Source organism: Artibeus jamaicensis, unplaced genomic scaffold (assembly GCF_021234435.1).
Source record: "Artibeus jamaicensis isolate MK-2021 breed Jamaican fruit bat unplaced genomic scaffold, CSHL_Jam_final contig_889, whole genome shotgun sequence".
Taxonomy (NCBI): domain Eukaryota; kingdom Metazoa; phylum Chordata; class Mammalia; order Chiroptera; family Phyllostomidae; genus Artibeus; species Artibeus jamaicensis.
In genome coordinates this window covers 1,677,042-1,690,125 of record NW_026522005.1, presented here as the reverse complement: position 1 = coordinate 1,690,125, position 13,084 = coordinate 1,677,042, and the positions used below count along the sequence as shown (strand labels likewise).

General features: G+C 44.8%; 1 protein-coding gene across 5 annotated transcripts in view; it reads left to right on the top strand.

Annotated features, from left to right (window-relative positions):
* Nucleotides 1-13,084, top strand: part of CORIN (corin, serine peptidase) — a 185,525-nt gene that overhangs the window by 131,842 nt on the left and 40,599 nt on the right. For 4 of the 5 annotated variants that reach the window (XM_053654913.1, XM_037164757.2, XM_053654910.1 and 1 more), the window contains exons 8-11: nt 1,174-1,284; nt 3,050-3,166; nt 6,331-6,438; nt 11,351-11,582. In XM_053654913.1, coding sequence (XP_053510888.1) covers nt 1,174-1,284; nt 3,050-3,166; nt 6,331-6,438; nt 11,351-11,582 — 568 coding nt within the window. The remainder of the gene's footprint in view (nt 1-1,173; nt 1,285-3,049; nt 3,167-6,330; nt 6,439-11,350; nt 11,583-13,084) is intronic. The other variant, XM_053654911.1, reaches the window with a different exon arrangement.

Here is a 13,084-nt window from a genome sequence, read left to right as displayed (position 1 = left end):
GGAAGTGGAGGGGAAAGACAGCTGCAGGAAGTTCGTATGTTAATATTATCATCTCCTTGAAAGGGCTCTGTTTCCTGTCTGGTTCTTCTGTGGCTCATGTTTAGAGTCTGAGCTCTTGAGCAAAACTTTGCAGACAGATACATTGCTTGTCCCTTGATCCCCCTTGTTATATGTCACCAAAGACCCCTCCTTTGTTTGCTTGCTAAGCGATACAGAGGTGACTTCTGTAGCAGTGACATGTAGGGTTAAGATAGCATGTTAATTTTATGTACAAATCTGGCCTTACCTTTAAAGAATGAACCTACCTTTTAAAGGGTCATGTTCAACTTTGAATGCCATTTCATGAAATTAAAATCAGCAAAGTTCATCTTGATTATTTACCTACTGACTCTGTGATTAGCTTTAGCATATTTATGTAAGCTATTATTCAGTGACACAGGCACTTTGTGGTATGAACAAAAGGGCCAGCTGGGATGCTCAGAGGCCCTGGGCACAGGACATGAGGTCGCAGTTAGCCTTAGGGAATATAGGGAAGAGCGTGGGGAAGAATACGATCGGAGGAGCGCCTCCCAGTGGCGTGTGTCAGCAAACATGGCAAAGCTGTCACAAGTCCATCACGTTGGGTCTCTGCCTTATGAGATCCCCATCACAGTTGTGTTTATTTGAGCCGCTGTGAACATCTCCAAGGAGAAGGGGCATCAGGGAGCACGTGTAAAGGACCCGTGGAGGGTAGGGTGGAGGGAGGGAGGTGGGGTGTGCAGGGCGAGGGGGAAGGGTGCCGGGGCAGGGGATGGAGATGTTCATCCTACTTGAACAACAATAAAAAAAAGGAGAAAAAGAAAATATTCAATTTTTAGGATTATACCAAGAAAAACAAAATAAACTTTGAGGCAATGTGAGAAAAAAAAGGAGACATTAACAAAACAAAAAAACAACAGAAATCCAAACTGGGGTCCTGAGAAAGCTGGACCGTGTCTCACCCGACAAACAGATGGGTCACGGTGACCATGCCTAGCGGGCCACAGGCTTGGGTGGGAGGTGGCCTGTGCCCACCCGTCCCGGGAGAGTGTTGGGAGCTGTTGGGACAGTCGGAATGGAGGCTCTTTGGTTGGAGCCACAGCTGGACAGTCCCGAGTGTTTGTCACGGGGCTTCCCGCACCCTCCTTTCTCCAGACTGCAGTCCCCAGAAGGAGCACCGCTGCGGCGACGGCCGCTGCATCGCGGTGGCGTGGGTGTGCGACGGCGACCACGACTGCGTGGACAAGTCCGACGAGGTCAATTGCTGTGAGTGCTGAGGACTTTCATTTTCCCGTTTTTCCCTGTCTTTCCTGTGTAGGCCAATGTGCGCAGGGCTCAGTGTCTAAACAGCCTCTGAAGGGAAAGATTCTTACACTCTGGTCCTTCCTAGAGAGAACTGGGTGGCGTGAGGACAGTAGCAGTGCGGTGCCCCTGTCTCCACACCTCGTCCCCAGAACACGCAGCTTCATCTGCGTGGGCTGGCCAGGCGGGCGTCTGTTTTCTCTCACCGCTGCCGGTGTCTCCTTTCTGCACCTGTGACTTTGTCAAAGGGGGCATTCTCCCCAGAGGCTGGGGGGCTTTTCGTCACAGATGGTATATGAGGGGTTGAGCTTCCTGGCAGGAGCCTCCAAACTTGGTCTCAGGCACGATTTGTGGGAGAACATGGAGAGGATTGTGACAAAAGAGAGCCTTCAGTGTTCTAATAGACTTAAGCAGAGACTGGGGCAATAATGATACTGTTACTGCCTGTTGTGTGCCGGGTGAGTGAACAGTCCTCAGGGAGCGGCTGCACCGTCTAGCTGATAAAGTCAAGTGTGGAGGTTAATTCTTTTTTTTTTTTTTTTTTTTGCCTCTACAAACTACAGTACCCTCAGAAGAGACTCATAAAATGATTGAGTAGAAGCAGCTAGGTATTAAAAGCAAGTAATTGGACCTGAAAGAGTTAATATGATGCACTTTATGCATTGTTGAATGAATTAAATTTTGATTCCATCTTTTGCTGTTCAATAAGAGTAGAAAAAGATGATATAGGAGATGGAATATTTAATTTGCCTATAATGTGAGGCAGTAATAGAAATGCAGGGTGCATGGCTTTTATTTTGATATAATAAAAGTCATATACATTCATAAATGCAATGCCCAACTTTCCCCTTTCCTGAACTGAACTTGAACTGGAAAATCGCCCAAGTCTTTGCTTAGCGGCACACAGTGGACCAGGGCAGACTCCATCTTGACTGATCTGGGGAGAGCAGGGACATAATGCTCAAGTACAACAGTTCAGTTGTGTAGCCTTGATTCAATAATAGGCAGTTTTAATGTTCGCCAGTAACTCAGTGAAGCTGAGGTCATATAAAAATGCTTTCTGATGCTCTGAAGGACAGTAGTGATAGAATTTAGACACCACTGAAGAACCGGAAGATTAATGGCCACCAGCCCATCCAGTTTGAAATGTCAGATGTCATAAGCGAGTGTCACAATAAAGTGTTTATTGTGTGTTAGGTGCTGTGCACATCCTTTTGCAGGTCTTATTTCATTGGCTCATTAGGGCAGGTTGTGAGGGATGAAACGCTGGGGCCGGGCGTCGGGGAAGCTTGCCCGCCCATTCTGACCCTCCCTTCCAGTGGCGTGTGCCTTTGACCCAGCCGCCGCGCTTATGAGGATTTCAGATTAGATCGTAACACTGCTGACAAAGTCACTGCCACACAGTAAGCCTTTAGTAAGTCCTGCCTCTTGTCACAGTGTCACTCCCACCATCATTAATACTACTTCCCATCCTGAGGGTAGTCAAAGAGGTTCATCTGTGGTTAGTGCTATTTAATAAAACCCAAGAAATTTTAGAAAGAAAACTTTCCATTTCAAAAATACTCAGATTTTTAAAAACTGGTGATGCATTGATTCCTTTATACAGAACGTTCAGATATTCAGGGCCCTTCATTTCTTGGTGAGACCAGGTGAGCAGGAGCCGATTCTGTGATCTGCAGACGGACAGAAGTACTAATGCGTAACCAAATGCCAATCTGGCCTTTCCTAGCCTGTCTCAGCCAGGGGCTGGTGGAGTGCAGAAGCGGCCAGTGCATCCCCAGCGCTTTCCGCTGTGATGGAGACGAGGACTGCAAAGACGGCAGCGACGAGGAGAACTGCAGCTACGGTGAGTGTGTGCTCGGCCCAGACGTCTCCCTGGGGGTGGAGCACAAAGGCGCCAAGGCTTCAGTAGGATTCCCACAGGAAGGATCCCAGATTGCCCGGCGCAGTGGTCCTCACAGCACTCACTGGTCAGCCAGGAAACCCTCTCTGGTGGATTTCCTCTGGCAACTGACACGGCAGAATCACTCCTGAGGCAGAAGAGTGGAGGGGAAGTGCTTCAGCAGCATGGGGAGGAGGTTCAGTTGGCTGACGGGGAAAGAGAAAAGTTCACTGGATAGTATTCGATGAAATTAGATTCCAATGAGAAGGAATTAGCTTCCGAAATGCAGGGTAACCGCTTTCTGAAGTCGCCGTGTTCAGAGAAGCAGTTGGATGCCTCAGCTTACCAGGCGATAGACTCACATACACTTTAAAAGGAGTGTGATTTCCACCATGAAACTCAAAGAGAAAGAGTAAATCAAATGAACTGGTGTTTTAACATGTGGCCATTATTGTCAGAAAAGAAAGTTTTACACTGATTGCTTTAGGCCCCAGTTTGTGTAGAAGCATCTTTCAGTCCAGGCTGATGAGACCCTTCCTAGGCTTAGAGGTCACCGTTTGTGTGTCTGGGACCTTGCCCCGCCCATCGCCCATCGCCTATCACGCCTAGTTGTTAAGACTATGGTTGAAGGCCCAGCTGTGTTACCTATGATCTGTGACCTTCGGCTGGCCAGTTCCTTAACCCCTTTTGCCTCAGTGTCTGTGTCTGTAAACTCACAATACAGACTGCTTCAGAGCGTGGGTGCATGGCGGGAACTCGGTTGGTGTTTGCTATTATTATAATATGGCCTTTAGGTTGAAGTGCGTCATGGGCTGTGTCTGTCTATCACCAGCTAATGACATTGGTGTCCCGCAGAGAAATTAGTTTTGTCATGATGAATATTGACCTTTAGAGTAGCTTTCATGAGAAAAGCATTCTAGACCTAAAGGGAGAGCCTTTTCATCACAGATTTATTACATTAAAAACTACAGAAAGAATGCTAAGTTTTGTCAGGCTCAGAATTCAGAGGGAAATCCTTTCCTGGCTGTGAGTACTGTATGTATATCAACAAGGAACCTCCCTTCCTGTTTGAAATAATTTTTGATTCCTCACTATTCAATGGCAGGATTTATAAATTATTTCCTTATAGGACTGAGAGGTAAGAAAGTCACATGATAAAATGTATCGAAAGTAAAATTTTAGCATCTTTATATTATTTACTCTAATGAGTTCAACTTAATAATTGTGTATTGTGGTGCCAATATGTGGTCAATCACTGGAAATTTAGTGGCGAGGAAAACAGACTTCAGCCCCTGGGGAAGATGGATGTAGTACCAGTAGTTATGTGCATCAGTGGGAGTCTCACAGGTGAGTGTGTGGGGGACAGGCAGGTGCTGAGAGACCAGGTGTGGGATGACTCTGGCAAAGGGCCTCAGGGAAGCTTCCCTGAGGGAGGGGTGCTGGAAATTAGATCTGAAGAATGAGTACCCTTAACAAAGAAGCATAGGACTAGAGAAAGCATTTCAGACACAGGGAACCCGTTGGCCAAATGTCTCAAGGAGCGAAGGAGCAAGGCACATTTAGGGTACCGGGGCAAGACCGCTGGATTAGAGAGCAGAGTGTGAACAGGGAGGACCTTGCTACTGCAGAATAATTGTCAACAGTGATTGCTGGCTGGCTCTGCCAGACAGAACTGAAGAGGGAAGCTGGGGGCACTGCCCCCAGGTTTTGGGCTGTAGTGAAAATTTGGGCCTTCACAACCGGCAGAGCCCACAACTGGGCTCTCTGCCTTCCTGTCTAGTCTCCCTTAGGCTCTAGGGACTCAGCCTTGGCACTGGCCTACCCTGGGGCTTTGCATATTCTGCTGTCTGCCTGGGGAACCCATCCCTCCCTCTCATCCCAACTTACCCCATCCACCTGAAAAACGCCTTTGAGAAGCTTTTGCCCACTGCCCTTGTTTGCTTTTAAATGTACTTTCAGTAGCACTGATCACACGGCATTCTAAGGTTCGTTCATGATGATATCCCTGATGAGAGCATCCATTTTTATCTGCAGTGCTCAATGCCTTACTTGTCACACAAGTCTGTCAAGCAGCAGGCACTTATGTGCTGACATAATGCATATTGTCTTTAAGAGACTGAACTCAGGGAAATTAGCCTGGCTTACCTTGCAAAAAAGAGTTTGACTCTACTGCCATTAAAAAAAGAAAACGGGTGCCATCTCTTTCCTGCAAGGCTTTGATGCACTGTACATTAATGGTGCTGGGAAGAACAAAGAGTCCAGTATAGTGAACATTGTCCTAGGATTATAGATGAGAATGATTGTGTGTGTCCGCACAGTACCATGATACTAGCAATGCCTTTTCCAGGTTCCAGATGGTGCGTCTGGAAGTAGCCGAGTATAACGGAAAGAGAATGGGCAGTAATTTATTGCCTTATCCACTTAATCTGCACACGACCAGGAAATCAGTGGGAAAACCAGTTTCCTCTCTACATACCTTAAGGAAAAGCCATTAGGCCGACTTCACTGCTGTCATTCATCAGAAACAAGAAACCCAGTTCTCAGGTTGTCATGGCTAGGCCAATGATACGTTCCAAGGACACACAGAAAATAGGCATAGCAGCTGCGGAAGGCTTGTACTGTGATGAAGTATCCTTACTGTGTTGGTGTTGACACCTACTTACTATTAGGAAGAATATTTTGTTTTAGAGGCAAGACTAGAGTTGGGAGTAAATAAGTCTTTAAAATAATATCACTTAATATTAAAAATTTCAGTGTCTTCATATTGACTTCTCCCTCAAATCACTCAAATTTCATTTGTAATCAAGTATATGTGCCCATGTAAATATAAAACCTATCTTTTATTTTTCATTAAAAGCAACAGCCACCTTTTTTTTTTTTTTAAGGATAAGTTGCCTCTCATGTCTTCATTCCTATGGAATCCTCTTGGAATAACTGTGCTGTATTTAGTTACCAGGAACATTAACCCAGAAAGCACCTTTTCAACATGTGTTTGGTACTTTCACAGAAATTGGAAAGAAATTAAAGTGGTGTCATTTCTCAGCTCCACCAGACACTCTCGATCCTTTAGAGCCCAGCGTAAGGAACTTGCAGATGATGAAAGCGGATGTGCCTTTCCCCCTCTGTAGGTCAGACTCCATGTCGAGAAGGCGACCGAACATGCCTCTACAATCCCTGCCCTGATTCATGTGGTGGTAGCTCCCTTTGTGACCCCAACACCCGTCTGAGTAACTGTAGTAAGTACAGCAGCTGACGAATGCAGTTCCCGTGGCCGGGTGTGCATTCAGCCTGTTTCTTTTGCATTGACGTCGAAATGCTGAAGTCTGGAAGCCCTCCCAAAATATACATACCTATTTTCTTTTTTTTTTTTAAAGCTTGCATGTGGTAGCAGAAAAGAAACAAAACGGTCTTAATGAACTGAAATCAGGAACAAATGTGTCACTGTGAGTGAGCTATAAATCTGCATTGCCTAATCTCATTACCATTACTTTCAACTCAGCATTAGCTCCTATATATTATTTTCTTGGCTCCATCTGCAGGCAGATGCTATCTTTCTTCCTTTTCAAAGCTCAGCTTCAAAAACGGAAACTTTGTCCAAGAGGTAAATGTGAAGTTCATCTAAATAGCCACATAAAACTCTGGCTGTCTGTTCTTTTAATAAAATGTATTCCCTCCTTTCCAGGAACTTTGTCGACTTAAAACGATCTTGTAGCCATTATGTTCATGGGTTTTGGTGACAATGTAACAGCTGTCAGTGGTGTAAAGAGGGAATGTTAGGGAAGGTAGAATGGGCACGTGCAGTGGAGGGCCATGGAGATGCTGGTGGGCAACTGAGAATGAATCAGAAAACCTAGAAAGAGTCTGACTCAGATACTCACTGCTTTCCATTGGCAAACAAGTGCTTCTTAAAAGCATATTCTCTCAGCTGAAGGCCACTGGAATCTGGGAGGTTAAAAGGCTTAAGAACTTGGGTCCTAGGATTGGCTGTAGTTTTAGGGGCCTAGTTTCACTTGGTGACCTTTCTGGGTCAGTTGGGGGTTGTCCTGCAACCATTAGGGAGTCTCAAGGGGTGAAAACAGTGGTCTGGGAAGAAAATTGAGGGAGGCAGCCCCTGGAAGCCCAGACCGACAGGATCTTGCATTTTCATGCATGCTTAGTAACCGGCTGCAGCACACTGCCCAGCCCTCTTCTGTCCCCGCCCCCCCCCCATGGGAGAGCAGTGCAGAGAGCGTTGGACCACCAAGACCTGCTGCCGTTCTCCGCACTCAACCGATTTAAGTGTGTGTGTTTGCACACGTGTGTGTGTGTGCATATGCATGTGTGTGTGTATATATATGTATTTGTATATGTATATGTTCCGGGTTCATTGTTTCACTTTGGTTATCTCCCAGCCTGCTCCAGAACTTTCTCAGACTTGTTTCTTTACTTCACCTTGAACTTGAGTAATGTTGAACAGTGACAGTGTCGGCTCAAAGACCTGTGTTTACCATTAAGTTTTGGGACTTGTCTGACATGGGATGGCACTTACTGTCCCACTCAGAAAAGTCAGAAGAGCAATCAGGGTTAGCCTGTGTCAAATTTTGGTGGAGAATGTGTTATCCTTTTTTCTTTATGTTTGAAATGTTTCAAAATTCAGAAAAATTTAAAATGATCTGTCAAACAAAGGAAGCTGCAGGAAGGGCCCTGTGTAACTCTGGTTCCTACACTTAACCAACACTCACGGGGTGTGTGCAGTGGCGCAGGCCCGGGCTGGACCCCAGGCACCTTAAGGGAGAGGAAGATGAGCGTGGTCCCAGCCCTCCTGCGGGCACCTTTTGACTGTGGGGCACACTGAGGCCACGAAACGATGGGGAAGGAGGAGGAAGTGATGACTCTGAAACCCAGTAGTTGCTTTGTGAGGAGAGGGAAGGCCGGTAGGAGACGGGGTGTATGAAGGGGGCGTCTGGGAAGTTTGATGTCTGGTCCTGGGTGGAAGTTACAAGGGTGTTCGAATCAAACAATTAAAATAATAATGTGCCTGTGCTGAGTCATTATGTTGTACACCTACAACTAATATGTCCATTATATCTCAAGAAAAATTAATAATGATAAAGAGAGATTTAGAGTTTGAGGCAAGGATAAGTCTTGGAATATTGTATATGCCAATGGGTGTTGAAAAGTGACATTTTCTCATGTAAATATGTATCACTTAATACATGATTTCTGGTAACTTCAGAGTATTGCACCATGACAAGGATGAAATGTCATTTAGTTAATGATCCCGTCTTTAGGTTGATTTTAATAACTCTTGATTCAAACTTTGAAAGCTGGGGTATCATTGAAACTCCAAAGGGATCAATTGTTGTTGTTGTTTTCCAACAGATATTCACTGACTCTCATTCAGGTTCAGGAAACAGGGCTAGGTAGGCGCAGTGTCCATCTGGTGCTGAAAACAGTCCTGTGGCAACTCGAACATCCTCACATGCTTGTGACAAGGTTGCCCCCTAGTGGCTGCTATAAATCAGCCTAGTGAGCAAGTCGGATGCTCATGCTAAAAAGCTTATCCATCTCCTAAGTCATAGAATTTGAGGTTGACAGATATCACAAGAGTTTATCTTGCTTAGTACTCTGTGAAGCGGACCTTATAAAGAAATAAAATGCGAGATTCAGTCAAACTTGCCGAATTCAATAAAGATCTCCAGAATAATGCATGATTATAACTTAATTCATTCTTCCCCCTTGGTTCTGAAGCACTTAAGGGTTAGAGCTTATCCCAGGTCAAAAATGATACATTCTCCACACAGGAAAGAAAGAAAAATAATCCATGTGATGTATCTCTAGTCAACTAGGTGAAATGCGCTGATAGAAAGTTGAAAGTTGGTGGGGTGGTAGAGGAAGAGAGAAAGGAAAGGCACAGATAGAGAAAGAGGCTGTATCAAAACTCTGTGTGAATGACACCATTTTTGTGAAATTATACATGTATTTTTAAAATTAGGAAAAATATAGAGTCGGGCTGCATCTACTGACTTGGAAATGGTCACGATAAATAAGTAAGCAACAAGAAGTTGGAGGGCGGTGGGAACAGTACAGTTCTGCTTTGGCAAAGTTCAACACTCACTGTGTGTGTGTGTAAAGGCTTGCAGCAGAGACATGGATGGGGAAAAGCATGGAAGGAGGATTCAACTCATCCGTTGGTATGAGGCAAAGTGAGAGAATGGGGAGTGGGGAAATGAAGAACTGTTATTTTACTTCCTCATCTTGTATTGTTTGTATTGTTAGGAGGAATATTCATTTAAAAAATCTGAAATCAAATATGCAAATGCTCCTTGTCTTTCACAAGTCAGAGGAGATTATAAACTGAACCAACTGGTGTAACTGCAGGGCGGTCGGACAGTCATGTGCTTTACAAAGTGCTCCTCTGATATTTCCGGTGCCCGCCTGGCACCGTCCACAGTTATCACGATGTAACTGACTCCATTCCCTGTGCTGCACCTCCCTGTCCTCTCTCCACCCTGTACTCACTCTCAAGGTTGTGCCAGCTTTACAGCGTCACCTCTTCCCCAGTAAAACCAACAGTCTTGTTGCGCTTTGCTCATGATGCTTGCTTCCCGTCTGGGCCGAGTTAGGCTTCTCATCAATATAATCTCCGTGGAGCCTTCAGATTCTTTAGATTGAGACCTAGTCTTGGGGCTGTTTTAATGTTTCACCCCAGTTCTTGTTGCCAGTCTAGTTGCGTGCATGCCACTTCCTAGTCAGATAATTACATTTAATTGGAGTAATTACTGATAATAAGGCGTGGAGTTTTTAGCCAGCTTCGGCTGATTCTAGGGAGACACTGGCTTGATTACTTCTCTCCTCTCTGGCACGTCTACTGTGGACTGAGAAGGAACGGCCTTGCAGCCACGTTCCCCCAAATGCACCCAAACCCTCGCTTCCCGGGCCCTCGTGCTCCGCCCTCCCCCTCTGGGCTCCATGCACTGTCCCAGCCTGATCACGTTCTGCTGCACCCGCTGGCATGTGTGTCTTCCTATGGACACTGGAGTTTCTCCGGGGCAGGGACTGTACCTTTAAATATTTTTACATTTTAAGTGCCTAGGATAGTTTCTCTTTCCTTCCCCTCCTTTCCTTCCTTCATCTGGTACTGTCCTTGGTGCTGACTTTAGGTAAAGAAGTGTGGTCTCGGTTCTCAGAAACCTTCAAATTGTGTGGGGGAGGCAAGTAAGTAAAGAATGCAGGAAAGGCCATGAGGGCATCGTAGGAACGAGCCTAAGATGCTGTGGCACCTAGCAGAAGCTCAGACTGGGAGAGGTGGGGGAAGCTTCCTGGAAGAGGGGTTCATGATGAGTCCTGCAGCCTGACGAGGAGTTAGTGTGTTGGGGAGGGTGAGAAAGGATCAGTCCAGGCAGTGGGTTCTCTATGTACCTGGCAGCTGGAGCCATGGCTGCATGTGAGGCGTGACTACAAGTGTGCTAAGAAGAGAAAGGGGTAAGAGAGAAGCTGACAGGGCCCACAAAAGCATGCAATTCCTAAAGTATCTGGTGTTGCCAAGGAAACACTGCTGACGGGACAGTCATAGGCAATGAGGCTGGAAAGCTAGGGTGTGGTTGGCATGTGAAACAATGCTGGACACCGACCTAAAGGGCTACGATTGTATGTTACAGGCAATGGATTGCTCACAGGTCTCGGGTTCCTCCGCCTTGTAGCTTTCTATTTAAATCCATTGAACAACAAGAAAATGTAGGACAATCATTTAATTGCCTCCTTAGCCAAATACATTTTTAAATGGCTGTGAAAATGATAAAGAAAATGCTAGTTTAGAAGTAAGAATAAACCAGAAGAAGAAAACAAATTAAAGTGAGTAAAAGGATTCATAAGAGATAGCCACTTTCATATAAGTTGAGCCAAAGGGAAAAAGCAGGAAAGACTTCTTAAATCATGCATGCTGGACTCTGTGCTAGCAGCCACATGTACAGGAATGAATCTTGGTTTGGCACTTCATTAACCAAGTTATTTATCTTTTGATAGTAATGTTATATACTGCTTGCATGCTAGTCATAGCTACTTTAAAGAGAAAGGGTACAATAGACTTCACTTCTATAAGTTTTTAAGAAATTGTTTCGAATGTGATATTAATGTATGTATGTGGCTGTATATGTGTTTTCTTGGTAGGTCAATGTGAACCAATTACGTTGGAACTCTGCATGAATTTGCCCTACAACCACACCCATTATCCAAATTATCTTGGCCACAGGACTCAGAAAGAAGCATCCATCAGCTGGGAGTCCTCTCTCTTCCCTGCACTAGTTCAAACCAACTGTTACAAATATCTCATGTTCTTTGCCTGCACCATTTTGGTACCAAAGTGTGATGTGAATACAAGCCAACGTATCCCCCCTTGCAGGTAATGTGATGGGGTCTTTCCCAAATGTCCTCATTTTCCTCGGGGACAACTCAGGGGGAGAAGACTTGGTGTGAGTGCAGACGAAGTGCGTACCTTGCTAAGGAGCTCTGTATTTAACAAAATACATACTTAAAAGGTAAAGAAAGAGGAATTCCAAAATACATAATTGAATGAGAATTCATTCCTAAAGTACTAAAAAAAGAGGTATGAACTACCTTTTATACTGGTTTCTATACTTTAATCAAATAAAATCACGTGTCATTTCAGCTGATCAAAGAGCATTTTTGAAGATGTGAGTTAGCAGAAGACAGAGTGTATCTGCCTCTTTCTCTGGCAACACTGATGTGTTCAAAATGCTGCCTCCTTACATGACTCAGGAGTTAGCTGTGTTACACCAGGAGTCCTAATGCCAGCTTCACCGGTTGGACAGGGGACAGGCATCACTGACAGTTTTCTATCTGCTTGAATGAACTAAGGGGCAACATTTGAACAGTGCAGTTTGGGCTTAGGATATGAGCGACATCGAATGGTTAAGAGCATGACTCCAGGGTCCACTCTCTGTATCCGGTTCTGGCTCTTTCTACTCTGTCTCTAGCCCGAAACAGGGTCCTCAGTTTCTCCCAGACTCAACTCCTGAACCTGTGAAATCAGGATAGTAATAGTTGTGAGGTCTAATGACTGTGTATCAATGTAAAGAGCTTCCAATGGATTATAAGCCCAGAATAAACAATAGCTCTGATGACAGGACAGGAGGCACTTTAGTCCCTCTTCTATGCCATGTGCTAGGGGCTGTGGTTGGGGAATGTGCACGGACGGGTGGCTGTCTCGGGGTGGGTGGCGGCCGTCCCCAGTGCTGTTTCCCATCAAGGGTGAGTCTGCAGACGCCCGTCTCCACGTGAGGGGTACCGGTGGGAACATGTTGGGATCAGAAGTCACTTAGAGGTTTAAGGAAAAGCAATAATATCAATATGGTGGACAGATGGGAAAACGACAAATTCTATCCTGAATATCAAGTGGATGACAGAGTAGGAGCACCTCCAGAGTGGGGCCGAAACAATGAAATTTCAGAATGACTGGGGGAACGGAATGGTTCATACAAAGAGTAATATTTAAGGTAGGCTTGTGCAAACATCTGAAAATTTTTGTTAAGTTTTTTTAAAGTCTCACTAATCAAAAATCAATTTTATGTTAAAAAGTTATTTCTAAACCTTAATCTCACTTTTGCTAGGCAATAGTACCTAACATTCCTTTATTTGACTTTCTTTTCATATGTATATAAGATTTTCCTTATGTAGTATTCTCTGGGACAAATTTACATTCACTTATAATTTATAAATTAAGGCTGAAGTTTCATATTAAAATACCTAAGATGAGACTGTCCCTGAAGCATTTTTAGTTGACATTTTGCTGAACTTCTTTGAGATACTTTAGTTCTGTTTCTTAGGCGTACACATACACATATATCATTCATTTTCAGTGGAGATCAAAATGAATTTTAGATT